Source organism: Ctenopharyngodon idella, chromosome 13 (assembly GCF_019924925.1).
Source record: "Ctenopharyngodon idella isolate HZGC_01 chromosome 13, HZGC01, whole genome shotgun sequence".
Lineage (NCBI taxonomy): Eukaryota > Metazoa > Chordata > Actinopteri > Cypriniformes > Xenocyprididae > Ctenopharyngodon > Ctenopharyngodon idella.
In genome coordinates, this window is record NC_067232.1 from 20,213,772 (window position 1) to 20,230,854 (window position 17,083).

A 17,083-nucleotide genomic window follows, 5' to 3' on the forward strand; every position below is an offset into this window, starting at 1 on the left:
CAAGCCACAGTGGCTTCCCCGATTGCAGCAACTACCATTTTTATTGCAGATATTTTGCGCCAATTTCTCAGGAAGTGACGATTTTGTTCTCTTGAACACATGAGATGGAAACGCTGCAAATGTTTTATGCGGTATTCCAATTTTAAGTTAAATTCGCAACTTTGGATGGAAACATAGCTATTGAAGCTTTCGGTAACATTTAGTATAGGGAACGCATGTTCACTATTAATTTAGACTTTTCCCTCAATAAATTCCTAATTTACTGCTCATTAATAATTAGTAAGGTAGCTGTTAAGTTCAGGTATTGGGTAGTATTAAGAAAGTAGAATAAGGTCATGTAGAATAAGGCGTTAATATGTGCTTAGTAAGTACTAATAAACAGCCAATATTCTAGTAATATGCAAACTAATATGCAACTAGATAAAATACCCTAAAATAAAGTGTTATCAAGCTTTTATACAGAGAAGTGACTGGACAACAGCAATTAAAGACGCAATAGAAAAGAAGGATCAGAAACGGAACTAGTTGATCCTGTCCCTCCATACGTACATGGACTGAGTTGCTATTGTGTTACAATTAATTAGCAGGGAGAGGAGGACAAAAAGGAACAGAAAATAAAGGCAGAGGTGGAGTGTGCAGCCAAATTAAGAGCAAATACAGGACACACAGCATTCATAACCCAAAGACAGCCAACACTTTTCTTCTTCCTGATTCTAGGTAGGTGATTGTGTTTTCATGAATAAGTCAAGATGGGTTATAACTTAATTAGTTAATTATTTAATAATTTTAATCTACTTCAATCAAATTATATAGCAATTAATTAATTTAATGAATCAATATTTGCTGAGAAAAGCCACCAAATGATGATAATTCAATAATATTGCATGGTAATCAAAAGCAATGACTAAATTTTTATGATTACATTTAGTTAAACGTTATGTCAAATGATTCAATTCTGGCACAAATGTCTACAGTGTATAAATACGTACATATCAACTCGTAATCATGAATGCTGTGCTTACCGTTTTCAGCGTAGTTCTTCTTCTCTGCAAGGTCCACGGCAAAATCATGTGCATCTGCATAGGCTCTGGACAACCGCCAAAGGTACTGCCACTTCTGATCAAACTGTAAGCACATACATGACGTGTGCATAACTTTTATTAATAAACCAGATTGTACACTAATATTCAAAATATTATTTGGTGTCAGTCCGAGTTTTTTATTTTTTATTTTATGTTTTTTGAAAGACGTCTCTTATGCTCACCAAGACTGCACTTATTGATCAAAAATACTGTAAAAACAGTAATATTGTGAAATATTATTTCAATTTAAAATAACTGTTTTCTATTTGAATATATTTTAAAATGTAATTTATTCCTGTGATGGCAAAGCTGAATTTTCAGCATCATTATTCCAGTCTTCAGTGTCATATGATCCTTCAGAAATCATTCTAATATTTACTGCTCAAGAAACATTTCTTATTATCAGTGTTGGAAACAGTTATGCTGCTTAATTTTTGTGGAAATCATGATAGACTGTTTTTTCAAGATACTCTGATTAATAGAAAAATAACATTCATTTGAATTAAAAATCTTTTGCAACATTATAAATGTCTTTACTGTCACTTGTGATCAATTTAATGCACCTTTGCAGAGTAAAAGAATGAACTTCTTTCAAAAAATAAATAAATAAATAAATAAACCCTGACCCCAAACTTTTGAAAGGAAGTTTACATACCTCTTCTTTCCTCTCCAGCAGAGCATTCAGGCCTTGTGCTTTCTCTGCGCCGTTACAGCTGTGCAGTCGGTCTGCTTTCTGCAGCAGAGCCATGAGTTCATCCACTGGTTCCTGCAGTGGCTTTCGTTCATCGTCACTTTCCTCTTCCTCAGAATCTGTCAGTGCGGTTATATACCTGTAGAACACAGTAAAGAGGACAGTGAGCATGCATTTGTTGTTGAGATGACATTAGCACTATGTTTTACAGGAATGTCAATTCTTGATAACAAGGATGTAATTTACATGGTAATTGTGTTAAATGTATTTTGGAGCTGAAGTGAAACTGAAGTGACTCTATTAGTCCAAGAGAAATCAAAATTGACCCAAATAACTTGCTTACATTCACAATACAGAGGCAAAGTGGGGTTCGAACAGTTTCAAAAATGCTTTTAAGGTATCTTTAACCTAAAAGATACCTTTGAGGAAGCTAAGGCAAAAACAACATGCTTAAAAACAAGAAGTTAAAGATTTTGTTTTTGACTATGCTTTCAACCTGTTTTTTTTTGTTTTGTTTTGTTTTTTTTTGTTTTTTCCTTTCTTTCTCATGTGACAGAAGATGAAGGAATTCCCTTTTGGAGGCCTAGCATAAATTTGGTAACAAACGTACAAACTTAAGGGCGTTTTCACATGTGGGTCACTGATGCAGTCAGTAATGGATATGCATTTATAAAGTGTTCTGTGCATATGTGAAGCAGGGTAATTAACTGTTTATTGGGATTGCCAGTTCCAGTACTGACACCTAAAGACTTTCATGTAAAAACACTGTGAGAGTTGTTTATTTTTCTTAAAACAAGGCATACAATACCTGCCTAACTTTTACAGCTTTCAAAAAACATCCCTTTTCAATGACTGTAGGCGTGCACTAACACTCTCAGCAACTAACATGAGTGTGTAAAAACATTAATTACTGGTTAAGATACAAATGAAAGGCTTGAGAAAAAGTGAAAACATAAAAAGCTTCCATTAAGGGCTGGCACCTACAGCGTTTGCGTCATTTGCTGTTCGTGAGAACATTTGAGACTTCGAGCGATAGTTCTGCAGGGATGTGTTGGATCTGGAACCACCTAGGGCACTTCAATGTTACATATATGAAGGTCGCTTATGACAGCCAAAGGAGATCACCTACAGCCCCAGGAATCAAAGAAACACTTAGCGATTGGAACGCCAGTGATTGAGCTTTCTTCTAACCTAGCTCGGTGGTAAATGCCAAGATGTTTTTGATTTCAGGGGCTATAGTTAATGTTTAACTGCCAGAGATCAGAGTCATTTTTGGCCATTCTCATCTGTCTATCTGGAGTGATGTCTTTCTCAGACCCTCATTACTGCTAACCATATACTGGCAACTCTTCCTCTGCAATGTTTTCTCTTCTTCTGCAGTGTCATACAGACATAATTGTGAGTCACATCCCAAAACTTACTCAAATTGAGCAGCACAATGGATAAACACCAAAATACACTGCTCAAAAAAATTAAAGGAACACTTTGAAAACACATCAGATCTCAATGGGGAAAAATATCATGCTGGGTAATGTGTTAAGAATGAAAGGATGCCACATCGTTTGATGGAAATGAAAATTATCAACCTACAGAGGACTGAATTCAAAGACACCCCGAAAATCAAAGTGAGAAAATGATGCAGCAGGCTCGTCCATTTTGCTGAAATTTCATTGCAGCAACTCAAAATGGTACTCAGTAGTTTGTATGGCCCCCACGTGCTTGTATGCATGCCTGACAACATCAGGGCATGCTCCTAATGAAACGACGGATGGTGTCCTGGGGTATTTTCTCCCAGATCTGGACCAGGGCATCACTGTGCTCCTGGACAGTCTGAGGTGCAACCTGGTGGCATCAGATGAACTGAAACATAATGTCCCAGAGGTGTTCTATTGGATTTAGGTCAGGCGAGCGTGGGGGCCATTCAATGGTATTAATTCCTTCATCCTCCAGGAACTGCCTGCATACTCTCACCACATGAGGCTGGGCATTGTCTCGCACCAGGAGGAACCCAGGATCCACTACACCAGCGTAGGGTCTGACAATGGGTCCAAGGATTTCATTCTGATACCTAATGGCAGTCAGGGTGCCATTGTCTAGCCTGTAGAGGTCTGAGCATCCCTCCATGGATATGCCTCCCCAGACCATCACTGACCAACTGGCCCACTAGAGGACGTCGGTCCCTCAGGCCACCCTCATGAAGTCTGTTTCTGATTGTTTGGTCAGAGACATTCACACCAGTGGCCTGCTGGAGGTCATTTTGTAGGGCTCTGGCAGTGCTCATCCTGTTCCTCCTTGCACAAAGGAGCAGATACTGGTCATACTGAACATATTCAAACCAAAGACTAATTATATCAATTGCCGTTATTTGTCTGACATCGTAGAGAGCGATACATAAAACAATCTGATACATCGACTTGTAGATGACCCTGTATAACCCACTCTTCCTCTTCTTCTGAATCAGTTTCTAGTTCAAACATATATACCTGAATCAAACCAATATTTCCACTTGCCATTGTGTAGCATTTATTATAAGTTGACTGAATGGATCATGTAGTCCGAGCTGTTGTGATTGAGTCGAGGCGGGGACTAATTTGCATATTCATGGATCCATGTATACTAAATGAAGCAAGGGTGTAAAGTTACATTCAAGCTATTTTAAGGCATGAAGACATTTTTTCACAAAAAAACAACTTTAAATATGTCATTTTAATTGTCAAAGATGAGTTTTAAGGGATAAAATTATTGACTGCAGGGGGACATTAAGACTTTTTGCTCTGATTTAAAGGGATAGTTCACCCAAAAATGAAAATTACCCCATAATTTACTCACACTCAAGCCATCCTAGGTGTATATGACTTTCTTCTTTCAGCCAAACACAATCAGAGTTATATTAAAACTATCCTGGCTCGTCCAAGCTTTATAATGGTAGTGATTGGAGGATAAGATTTTGAAGTCCAAAAAAGTGCATCCATCGACCATAAAACATATTCCACATGGCTCTGGGGGTAAATAAAGGCCTTCTGAAGCAAATCGATGCATTTGTGTAAAGCAAATATCCTTTTTTAAAACTTTATAAAGTAAAATAATGAGCTAGATGTAAGTCAAATGCGTATGGCTGCCGGAAGCTCGTTATTTTACTTTATAAAGTTTTAAATAAAGGATATTTGTCTTACACAAATGAATCAATTCACATCAGAATGCCTTTATTAACCCCCCCCAGAGCCGCGTGGAGTACGTTTTATGATCGATGGATGCACTTTTTTGGACTTCTCATCCTCATCCTCCAATCACATTATAAAGCTTGGACAAGCCAGGATATTTTTCATATAACTCTGATTGTGTTTGGCTGAAAGAAGAAAGTGATATACATCTAGGATGGCTTGATGGTGAGTCATTTATGGGGTAATTTTCATTTTTGGGTGAACTATCCCTTTAAGACCTTATTGAGGCCATACTTTGTGGAAGAGTAAATTAAGACTTTTTAAGCCTCGCAAAATGTCAAGATAATTTGTTTGCTATATTGCCCAGCCCGAATCTGAATGAAGTTGTGTTTCCTCTATCTGGATTGAAGGATGCAGCCACACCCAGGAAAAAAAAAGAATCTTCAACAAGGATTATTCCGATGCCAATCTTTTATCTCCCTCTTTGTATGGCCACCAAGAGCAGAACTGTTAGGGTTTAAGAGCACAATGTTTGTTTGAGAGCATGTCTCACATCTGTCCTCAGCAAAGATCAACAACTGTCAAGGATCTGGCTGTACAATCAGATCTGAAGCATCATCTGGACTAACATTAACTGACATCATTAGCGCAAAGGTTTGCCTTTGCATTACTTCTCCGTTTCTGATTTGTTTATCTTTGCAAAGCAATGAAAACCACATCCTATCATCACATCTTTGAGGAACAAACACAAATGCCAAATGCCAATGTTTTTATGTATTACACAACAAAAACAAATAGTTTAAATAGTGAATAGTGTATGTATGAATAGTAGTAAATAGTGTATGTTTACCCTTTTGATTTGCACAAAAAGTATGGAGTAATAAAACTCAAATAGTTATCTTCTCATTCTCATAGCCCTAATGAATATGAAATCAAAATAGCCCTCCAAAATGATGACTGGCAAAAATATATGAATGACTATATGAATGACTTTTTAGTGTCCAACCTGCAGTTGAAGTGGATCCAACATTTCCATCAGTCAAAGCTTTCAATGCAATTGTGAAAAGGCAACATGGGGGTTCCCTTTCTGTATGTTTTCATTCATTGATCCTCTCATTCATCAGCTAAAGTCTTCCTTTCTGTCTGCTGAGCATGTTCTCAGTGGAGGTGTTAATGAACGTTGCTGATCATGAGATAAATCAGCACATTCCAGCACTGAAGCTCATCTCTTGTTTCATTCCAGCATGACCCACACCTGTCCTCAGTCTACAATACTGTAGATCTATCACAATGAACCAGGGACATTTTCTCTGAGGGAAATAATGCCTACTCAAAACATTTGGATGATAAAATAATCAACAGCATTAAAATGAAATGACAAATATTGTGAAAAATAAGCTTGAAGTCTGTAAGCCAATTATTTTTCACTGTCCAGTCATGGTAAAACGTTTACGTTTTCTTATATTTCTTTTCTTAGTTTGTCTTTGAACAGTTAAAATATATTAAATATATGATCTTGAATTAATTATTTGAATTAAATATATTTACTTTAATTACTTGAATTTTTTTTTAATTATTATTATTATTATTATTATTTTGTTCCTTTCCCAAATGGCAAATTGTCTATTCTTGCTTTATTCAATTGTCTTATTCACTATGGTAAGCCTATTATAAGCATTTATATTTTAGACTGGGCGGGATGGTTTTCGTGTGAAATTGCATACATACGCCACTCGACTGTGCATGCCATAAATAGAGAAAAGTTGCTCCGGGCTTGGTAAGTTGTCAAAACGATTGAGAAAGTTTGACACAGTGCTCGCTAAATCTTGAACCTCCAGGGAATCACCCGTTTAAAAAAAATAAAAATAAAAAGAATAACAGAGGAGAATCTGCTGGCAAAAACCCGAACAAGCATGTAATACAACAAGAATCAACATTGGCTTGGTCTTTCAGAGATGGCGAGAAATGAGAGATTTGAAATGTTGTAAAAGTGATGCAAAGATGGTGTTATTTTACTCAACAGGTGAGTAATGTATTTTATTGAACAAATATTTTTTACTGAGTTAGAACTCCACTCTGTAATGACGATTACAGTTGGTCTTTCATAGTATCATTTAGAATAGATCGTGATAACCACAGTCAAAAAGCAAGCATATCACCTCTCTACCATGGTAAAAAGTAACAATATGGTTTCTATGGTATCTGTAATGGCCTTAGACAGACTAAACAGAAAGAAAGAGAGAAGGTTTGTGTTGTTGTTATGCTGAACACTTCCACTGAACTGAATAAAACTCCAATCTTAAGCCTTTAAAATGCAGGACAAAGGCAAACACTTTCAAAAGAAGAGCTGTTCAGGGGGAACACGGTTACCATCCCAACACTCACTGGCTGTGCACATATTCGGATGACTTCATCAGCTGTAGCCCCCTGGAGTCTGAACCCACAAACAATCCTTTATTCCTCTGGAACGGTACCAACACCAAAGGTGCAAGTTTATGGTTAGTAAGACTTTTTTTTTTTTGAAAGAAGTTAATTCTTTTACTCAGCAAGGACACATTAAATTGATCAAAAGTGACAGTAAAGACATTTGTAATGTTACGAAACCTTTCTATTTCAAATAAATGCTGTTCTTTTGAACTTTCTATTCATCAAAGAAACTAAAACAAATGGATTACAGTATTAAGCAGCACAAATGCTTTCAACATTGATAATAATAAGAAGAAGAAGAAGAAGAAGAAGAAATATTTCTTGAGCATCAAATCAGGATATTAGAATGACACTGAAGACGTAATGATGCTGAAAATTCAGCTTTGCCATCACAGGAATAAATTACATTTTAAAATATATTAAAATAGAAAACAGTTATTTTAAATTGCAATAATATTTCACAATATAATTGTTTTACTGTATTTTTGATCAAACAAATGCAGCCTTGGTGGGCATAAGAGACTTCTTTTGAACATTGAAAAATCTTAACAACCCCAAACCAAGTCGGCAGGTGAGAGGCCACATTAAGTCATAAAATAAACTATTATTTAAGTACAAATATGAGGAAGTTATAGGTCTGAGCATCTGTATGTCACATCTCAATGAGCTGATTAAACTACAAACGCAATGATGTACTGTCTGCATCTTCAAAAACATTTCCTTTATAGCAATACTATACAGTCACAGACAAACAACGTCACAGTCCATTTAGCAGAACAGTTCATTAAAGAGCATTCATTCATTTCCATCCTTACGAGCTGGAGTGATCTGACCTGTCTGCCTCTATGTAAACAATAACTTTTTCTAAATCTACAACAATCAAACATAATAAATGGTATCGTTTTAAGCATTCAAGTATTAAGATCCTTCAACAACTAAGGCGAGCTGTGACGTGATAGCACTCTAGCAATGTAGGTACGTTGACAGAATTACAAGTTCCTACATGAGACAGTAAAAATTGGGCTGTGATAACTCAGCAGTCACTCTTTTAGATTGATTGGCCGGTGCTTTAAAGTGAGACAGAAAGGAGGAAACTGTTTTGACAGATGAACAGACCTTTAAAGCCCAAGCAGCCCAAGGACCAAACTACACACACACGCTCTTGAATCAATTTTCTGGCTGCACTGTGGTGTTATAACACATCCTGACTGCTCAAAACCATGATAACCGAGCAACACAAAAGCCAGTCATGGTCTAGAAACGCTCAAAACAAACATATAAAAAAAACTTATGAAAACTGATCACAGAGACGTTTCTTTAGACGCCTCCAGGGTTTCCTTTCTTTTTACACTTAGAGTATGTGGAGGCAAAATTGCACAAACCAAGCGGCTTAAAATAACAAATGATTTTTTGGAAATTTAAGGTGCTGAAGAACATAACATGTTAAAAATAACAAGAACTAAAGTTTAATGCTATGGAAAACAAAACAGATTATTTCTGAATGGCTTCAGGAGCAGAATTTATTGAGACTGGAACAGACTTGTAAAGCGCTTAATGCTGAATTTAGTGAACAATCGTTCAAATGAATGACTGGAGGCAGTGGAGTTCACCTAGTCTGTAAAGACGACGCATGATTTGGAACGCTCTCATCTCTCTCACTGAATCATGCCCCAGCTATGTGCACACTTCTAAACCACCTAAAACTCAAAATGATGTTAAATTTGTCCAGTGTAGGGATGTCAAAAACAAATCAAAATCCAAAAAAAAAAAAAAATATTAAAAACTAGCAATGCTCTACTAAAACAGCAGAGGGCATTTTGTAAAACTAGGGGCATATCTAAATAGAGTTTTAAAACTTGATTTTGTTATTTTCTAGGAAAATATTGGTTATGTTTTTTTGTTTTAAAGGTGCAGTAATAAGTAATATATTGTGATATTCTGCGATATATTGCAATTTATTGCCTTTTTCCAAATTCAAATTATGTCCCCAAAGGAAAACTTTGTCAGCATCTATATTATCTAAAAAGATGCATTCACTCCTTGCAAATCCAATGTGTCATATCCATCTCAGTTGTCCTCTCCGAAGTTATGCTGCCTTCACATGCTATCGGAAATTTCATAATTCCCACTTCAGAAGTCGTGATTACAAGCTTGTTGCATTCAAACGCTTTGTTGTCAGAATGAACAGGAATCACGGAGGGCATCAGGTTTACTTTCTATTTACTGGGAAAATCTTATTAAAATCAAAATTACATGTAGTGTCCCATGCACTGACAACCATATCACGATGCTATCCAGATAGTCTGCAAGCTGTCGATTCTGTAATTTCAGTTAAATTCAGGCTATTTTCGCTGTGTATAAAACATACAATACGCTTCATATGCAATACATTAATGAAAAGATAAGACGATCTAGCTGTGGGGAAAAAAAACAAATAAATCATACCTGTCACAGCAGTAGTTCTCCCCTCCACCATGTTTAAAATTTATGGCACACCCATTTCGGGAATTTGGGAATCAAAATTATTTCCGAACTTCTCAGTGGAAAACACAACATCAGAGGGCATTCATGTGCAATTTTTACCAATGACAACACTGGTAATACCCCGGGGGCACGGGGTATTACCAGTCACGGGGGGGGGGGCAGGGCCTCTACCCCTTTTTTTTTTCTTTTTTCTTTTTCTTTTTTTTTTTTTAAATCGCTTATGAATGCCAGTGTGGCCATGTGCATTTTATTTTCACTTTCCAATTAGCGGTAATTGCTTGAATGGTGGGTTATTATTCTTACTGAAAAACACAACAAAACCAGTACAATGACAAACTCGCTTATATTAAACATAGAATGTTTATTAACAAAACGAATAAGAATAGGCCTAATATAAAATAACAAATAGGCTACGTTAGACAACGTTTATATCCACCTTATTCCTGACTAGCCTACTGCGTTTCGAATTATGGGTTGCACTTCCGGTTTGGGGAACTTCCATTTAAAAAGACTGAAACGAATCGTTTCAAATCGTAAGGTTGCCCTATAAATAAAGCTTATCCGTCAGTTTGACTGAATGAGCTGTCAATTTTTCTTTAATGTTTTATTTTCAGACATCACGAGAATAACGTAACGCTTGGTATTTTAACGTAACATGTTATAACAAGAATATCTATGGCAATTTTTCAGCCGCTGCTTTCTATCCTCGTGATTATTTTCTTGTGTCCCTTTGCATACCGCTGTAATAGTATGAAAAATAACAACATATACTGCACATTTTTGTGGTCCGTTCTCCCGATATAATTTACGATATATCCCATTAATAATTCACTGGAATGCACGAAGAATCTCTCGTTTTTCTCCTCAAAGCCTCACGTCTCTTTCTAGGTTTGTTTTCACAGGTAAATACAATGTATTATCTGTAAAAATGATGGAAATCACTTTGAAATAGTATCACGTAATGCTGAAGTCCATGAACATTTTTATTAAGGAAACGTATATTACATAATACAGATGTATATCACTATAGTTATATTTAACCCGCCCGTTATTGCTGTGGAAAGAATCGCGCTTTTTCATGGCCTGTTGAAAGTACCTTGTTGATGCTTTTACACTTTTAAATGTCCTTTTAATGTTCGTTGGTTGAAGGGTGAGTAGATGTCATCTCATTGTACCCAGTTGAAAAAAAAAAAAAAAAAAAAAAAAAAAAAAAACGTATTATTGCGTTCATAGAGCGAGCCTTTCACTGACTGTTTACAGCTTAACGGAAGTTGGCTCAAATTGGTGGATAAAAAACTGAAAATCATACCATGGAAACTGTGGAACCAAATAAATATGGAACAGAACTTTTAAGTTCTTTAGTCAAGAGCAGTGAGTAATTCTCTCTCTTACCTTTGTTCTTTGATTAACATTAACATTATTCTTTAAGATCTGCCGCTGCTGCACACGACGCGGATCTGACACGCATCCCATTTTCTCACAAATCGTTACGTTCATTTAAGACTTAATTTAAATCATTTAAGACTGCTCTTATGAGGACACTCGACAAAAGAGACATTTTGGCATAATTTGTGTGTGTTATGGTTTGTTCAAGCGAGGAAGAGAACTCGATAGTGGCACGCGTTGTGTGTGTGTCACAGGCAGGACATTCACAGACAGCGCATTCTCTTTTGTCTTGTCGCGCTTGAATGGTTTAAAAGCATTTGCATGAATAAGAGCTTGATCATATAGCGCAGAAAAACAGATACTGCGTTAATTGCGTTAAATATTTTTAACACGTTAAACTGAAAAAAAAAAATTGCCTCGGTGGGCAAGTGATGAAACCGACTACCTTAGCAAGCTTACTTGCCGTCCGCGTATCAATACAGTATTGCCGCGGAGTATATAGCAATATTATGCTGTATCGATTTTTTCCCCCACCCCAAGTAGCCAATCAGCAGTAGGGGGCATATACACTCATGATAGGGGCGGAGAGAGAGTGAGCAAGGGAGAGACCTTAGAGGGAAGGCCTGAAAACGGATGCCAAGTCTGCTTTGTTTCTGCTCCATATGCAAGTAACATTGTTTTTCACAGAACCAAGATATGCTGTTGTTGTAACGTTAGCTATAGTAAGAGGACAGTTTTTAGTGTCATTTTTTTTTTTTTTTTTTTTGGAGCTGGTGAGCTGCTGGCGACTAACATTGAAGTCTTGCTTGTATATACTCTTTGTGTACTGTATGTTCATTTTTTGTTCTTCCATGACAGTCATTTTTGCTTTATTTTTTGCTAAGCATTATTTTTCTTTGCTTCAGCTATGATAAAGAAACATCAACTCATGCATTGCATGTTTCTGCATTTTGGGGCCGGAGCAATGAAGGAAGGGGTGTGTTTGTTTGGGGTGATTTCAATTATTAACAATGTTTCAAAGATATTTGCTTATTGCCCCTATTACTAGCTGATAACTATTAGTTAAAAACAGAATTAGTCAAAATAATATTTAATCAAAATAAAAAAAATATTATTTTGAGTTTAAATACTTACATATTGAAACTAGACATAGGAATAGGAAATTTAACAATTCTGGTTCTGATTATGATCCCACCTAATAATTCCATTCATAATCTTATTATTTGTACCATATTTTTAGGCTAAATTGTTAAGCTGTGTAAAATAGGCTAAGTTGCGGCCTAATGGTTAGAGAGCGATTTGTAACCTGAAAGCCGTGGGTTCGAGTCTCAGTACCGGCAGGAAATGTAGGTGAGGGGAGTGAATGAACAGAGCTCTCTTCCACTCTTATTACCCACACGTGGTGTGTGTGTATACTCACTGATGTGTGTGTGTGCACTTTGATGGGTGAAATGCAGAGCACAAATTCCGGATATGGGACACCGTACTTGGCCTCCCTCCCTCACTCAAAAACCCTGTCCTACAAAAATACACTTATACCGTTAAACATAGAGTCTGACTGCGAGTCTAGAGCTGTCACAGAAACAAATGTGATATATCAAGACATATAATTAAAGAGTTAGTTCACCCCAAAATGAAAAATTCTGCCATTAATTAATCACCCTCATGTTGTTCCAAACCCATAAGACTTTTGTTAATCTTTGGAATGCAAATGAAGATATTTTTAATGAAATCTGAGAACTTTCTGTCCCTCCATTGAAAGTCTATTCACCCAAAACTCTGACGTTAAAAAACGTAAAACATTCATAAAGAGATTGTAAAATAAATCGAGTGGTTTAATCCAAATTTTCTGAAGAGACACAATCACTTTATATGATTAACGGATTTAATTTAGGCTTCAATTCTCATACAAACATTGATCAGTGATTTTATTAGTGTAAATGTACTAGATTGTACTCAATTACATGGGTTTATTTTACAATCACTTTATGAATGTTTGAACAGTCAGAGTTTTTGAATATACTTTCAATGGAGGGCCAGAAATCTCAGATCTTAGTTTGTGTTTTCAAGATGAAAGCCTTATGGGTTTGGAACGACAAGAGAGGCGCCACTGGGGTTTCTGGGGGTTGGGGAGTTAGAGTGCCAAATTTCTCTGTCAGTGTTTGAGAGGGAGCAGGCCCCCCGATATGGTAGAACAGACCCCCTTCTCTGACCAGGGCCTTCCTTAGAATGGTCCTAATCATCCCCCTGTTACAGCGACTCTGCATGAGATTGAGTAATTAATGACAGAATTTTCATTTTTGGGCGAACTATCCCTTTAAGTAATATCAGTCAGGTAGTAGCATTTTATGCCATTCTGCAAAAGAAAAAACAAAACTGAAACACCTGCCAAGTTGGGATCTCAGTAAACTCACCCTCCTTCACTCTCTGCCTCTTCCGAGCTTTGTCCTTCACTTCTAGCTGGGGCACCTGCTCTTTTTCTCCTGGCAGGAGTTCGATGAAGTGGACTTGCCTTGCGAGCACCAATTTCTTCCCTGCTTCGGCCCCTCAGCTGATCTCTGACGTTGTCCTGCAGGTGCGGAAGTGCATCCTTCAGTGCTTTTACCTCCTCTTTGAGCTCAGACACACAATGGATCAAAGCACCCAGCCGATCCAGCACTTCTGTCTGGCCCGTCTGTAGACCCAGACTGCCTCCCGTGTGATCTGCGCTGCTGCTCAGGACTCTGCCACCACCTGCTCCAACTTTCCGGAAGCAGACGATCGCCAAGCTGATCCCAGCAGCCCCTGCCAGAACTCCCAAAGCCAGAGCCCTGCTGTCAGCTTGAGCCATCCTAAACTGCAGAGACAATAAAGAAAGAAAAAAACACATTGATTAAACACTTCACATCCAATGGACATTAAGTATTCTGCTAATATTTATGAAAACAAACACATGATCCTAAAGGACAGCTAATTACACAAGATCATTTCATGGGTATAGTTGAATAAATAATCAAAACTTTATGTTAAAAATAATAGGAATCAATAAAGGAAAGTTTATATTTTATTTCAACATTTTATTTCTCCATAATTTATTTATTTATTTTGCAGTTCAAAAAAATAGCCCTGCACTGTCAAATCAATTTTTAACAATGTAAAGAGAGGAACAAAACTGTATTTGTATAGTTTTTTTGAGTGAATAAATACAGTCAAACCAAAAATTATTCAGACTCTAGATTTGTAAATATATTTTGACTAGTGTGTGCAGGACACTATAGTTCATTTATGTAAGTAAGGATAGCAAAATAAAGTAAACTGTGACATATTATACCCAAAAATTCTTCATACAGTGGACTACCAGTAAAACTGATAAATATTTGGGACCAAAAATTATTCAGATACTTTGACCTGACCATGTTTTGCTTTAGCATTATCTGACATTAGCAAGATTCATTTTTTTCTGACATAGTTTAACTCTAAGTTCTTGTCATATTTTATTACCATTTTTTTTTAAACTATAGTGAATAAACTGTAATAATGTGTGAAATGTTCAAGGTGTCTGAAAAAATTTTGGTTTGACTGTATATATACACAGGGTGAATTTTAAAAATAAATACCTAAATACTAACTACTTAAAATACTTATAAATAATAACATACATAGTTACACACACACACATCACTGTTTGGATTTAATAGGCAAATACTTAAGAGTCTATGACTATATGTCTATGTCTATCATTATTGCTGTGATTATTATGTTTCTATCATGTTAGTCCAGACCTTAATTTCATTGAAAGTCTTTGAAAGACTACGAAATGTTGACATCATCCTACCAGAAGTGACAGCGTTTTGGAGGAAAAACAACATCACAAATATCAGTAAGTGGGAATGGATGTATTCTGTGATATTTTGAGGAATTAATTGGCTTATTTCACTCTAAAACATTCCATCCTGTTTGATGAAATTGCAAATAAATACACAAATATTAAATATTATTATATCGAAATATCAAAAGATGGTTACATATATCAAAATGTACAAGTTGAAAAACCCTTATAAAGCTGTCAGTCTTTCAATGAGCAGTGTCTTATTTTTTGTCAGTACTCTTTATCAAGTTACACTGAATAACGTTTAGTTGTTTAGGCTTGACCAGAGCATAAGTTTAGTAAACCTTTCCACAGAAAATTTCCCAGACAAGTGGCACATTATTTTCACATGAGAGCAAAAAAGAGCAGCAGTAATAACGAAAGCACATAATTATTCTGATACAGGCTCTCAATTCACCTTAAAGATAAGTTTCAAAGTTCAGAAAGAAAAGGGAAAAAAAAAAATTAAACAGCAGCAGTGGTCATATTAATCAGCTGTCAAGGTCTTTGCGGGCAGCATGCGACCTGTCTATATATATACACACATGTAGCGGAGAAAAAAAACTTCTAACATCCTCAGAACAAAGCAAGCCCCATCAGCAAAAGCAAAAAAACAGCGATATTCGAATAAAAATAGCACCTTTTACCTGTTTAAATTCTCCTGAGCTCAGCGGTGCGTCTGCAAAAACAGTCCGTATCGCTCCAGTGCTCGAAGCTGAAGGTTCCGTCCTGATACTGCAATCATACAGTACAGCTTTAGTCAAACCTAAATGTTAAAAAACCTTTGCAATAACAACGAAAGATGGTACCATTGTATCGTATTAAAATTACACGCTCAAAAAGCAATTTGTATGTAATATTTAGCTTTTACATGGGAACCTGAAACATGGTAGTAACATGGTCTTGTTTGTTCTTATAGTTATTCCTTTAGATAGCAGCAAGGCTACTGTATACTGTATACACTTTGAACTATATTGCCTTTATAAAGAGGCATCATCATTAAGAAACATACTTTATCAAGGTGCATGAAATGTAGAAAAATGCAGATCAAACCTTGACAATGTTAATGACCTGCCAAAAACAGATGAACAAAGAATCAAAGTTCATTAAAATCACTCATTAACAGAGTGCATGTGCATGTGCACTGCTAATATATTTTAAAACAACAAAAACACTCCAAAAACAGACAACTACAGAATGTACAACTAAATTAGCTTACAACTAAGCTCTAAAACAAGCTCTTCCTGTCATTAAATAGCCTAATCTGTACGACATATGTGCATAAAGTATCTCTTGAGCACAATCCTGTATACATATTCCAAAAAATAAGACCAAAAAACCCGACTAACCATAAAAGCAATATTAGTGGTTGGTTAAAGTTTGGAAAACTTACTGTAATGAAGCAGATCTGTGGCCTTCACTGATGTTGAGTTTAGTGCTATGGTGTGTTTCTCTCTGGTCTATAAACACATGTATCTGATCAACCTTGAACTGTGATTTAGCTGTTTCAGCTGCTCTGATTGGCTTTTAGCATCTTTGCACAGACATTTACTTTAATGACACTGCACTCAATTACACGATAATTCAATGTATATCTGTTAAATTTGTAATAATTATGATTTTTTAATGGTTTTGAAAGTAGTCTCTTGTGCTCACCTAGGCATTTATTTGACTAAAAATACAATGAAAATAGTAATACTGTGAAATATTATTACAGTTTAAAAAAAACTGTTTTCTATTTTAAGATATTTTAAAACTAATTTATTCCTTTGATGGTGAAGTTGAATTTTCAACATCATTACTCCAGTCTTCAGTGTCACATGATCCTTCAGAAATCATTCTAATATTATGATTTGCTGCTCAAGAAACATTTCTTAAACAGTTTTCCTGCTTAATATTTTTGTGGAAATTGTGATAGACTACCATTCAAATGTTTGGGCTAAGTAAGATTAAAATATATATTATTATATTATTTATATTTATTTATTCAGTAAGGATGCATTCA

General features: G+C 36.0%; 1 protein-coding gene across 5 annotated transcripts in view; it reads right to left on the reverse strand.

Moving 5' to 3' along the window:
* The window catches only part of LOC127525468 (regulator of microtubule dynamics protein 2), a 45,873-nt gene extending 29,325 nt beyond the window's left edge, over nucleotides 1–16,548 (reverse strand). For 3 of the 5 annotated variants that reach the window (XR_007933347.1, XM_051918037.1, XM_051918033.1), the window contains exons 1-5: nucleotides 16,472–16,548; nucleotides 15,726–15,813; nucleotides 13,646–14,067; nucleotides 1,738–1,912; nucleotides 1,023–1,125 (exon numbers count right to left, since the gene is read on the reverse strand). Coding sequence is in view for 4 of the 5 variants with exons in the window: in XM_051918037.1 (XP_051773997.1) it covers nucleotides 1,023–1,125; nucleotides 1,738–1,912; nucleotides 13,646–14,061 (694 nt within the window). In the remaining variant the exon portion in view is untranslated. Of the gene's footprint in view, nucleotides 1–1,022; nucleotides 1,126–1,737; nucleotides 1,913–13,645; nucleotides 14,068–15,725; nucleotides 15,814–16,090; nucleotides 16,150–16,471 lie in introns of all 5 variants that reach the window. The other 2 variants (XM_051918036.1, XM_051918034.1) reach the window with 2 other exon arrangements.
* Nucleotides 16,549–17,083: the final 535 nt, after the last annotated feature.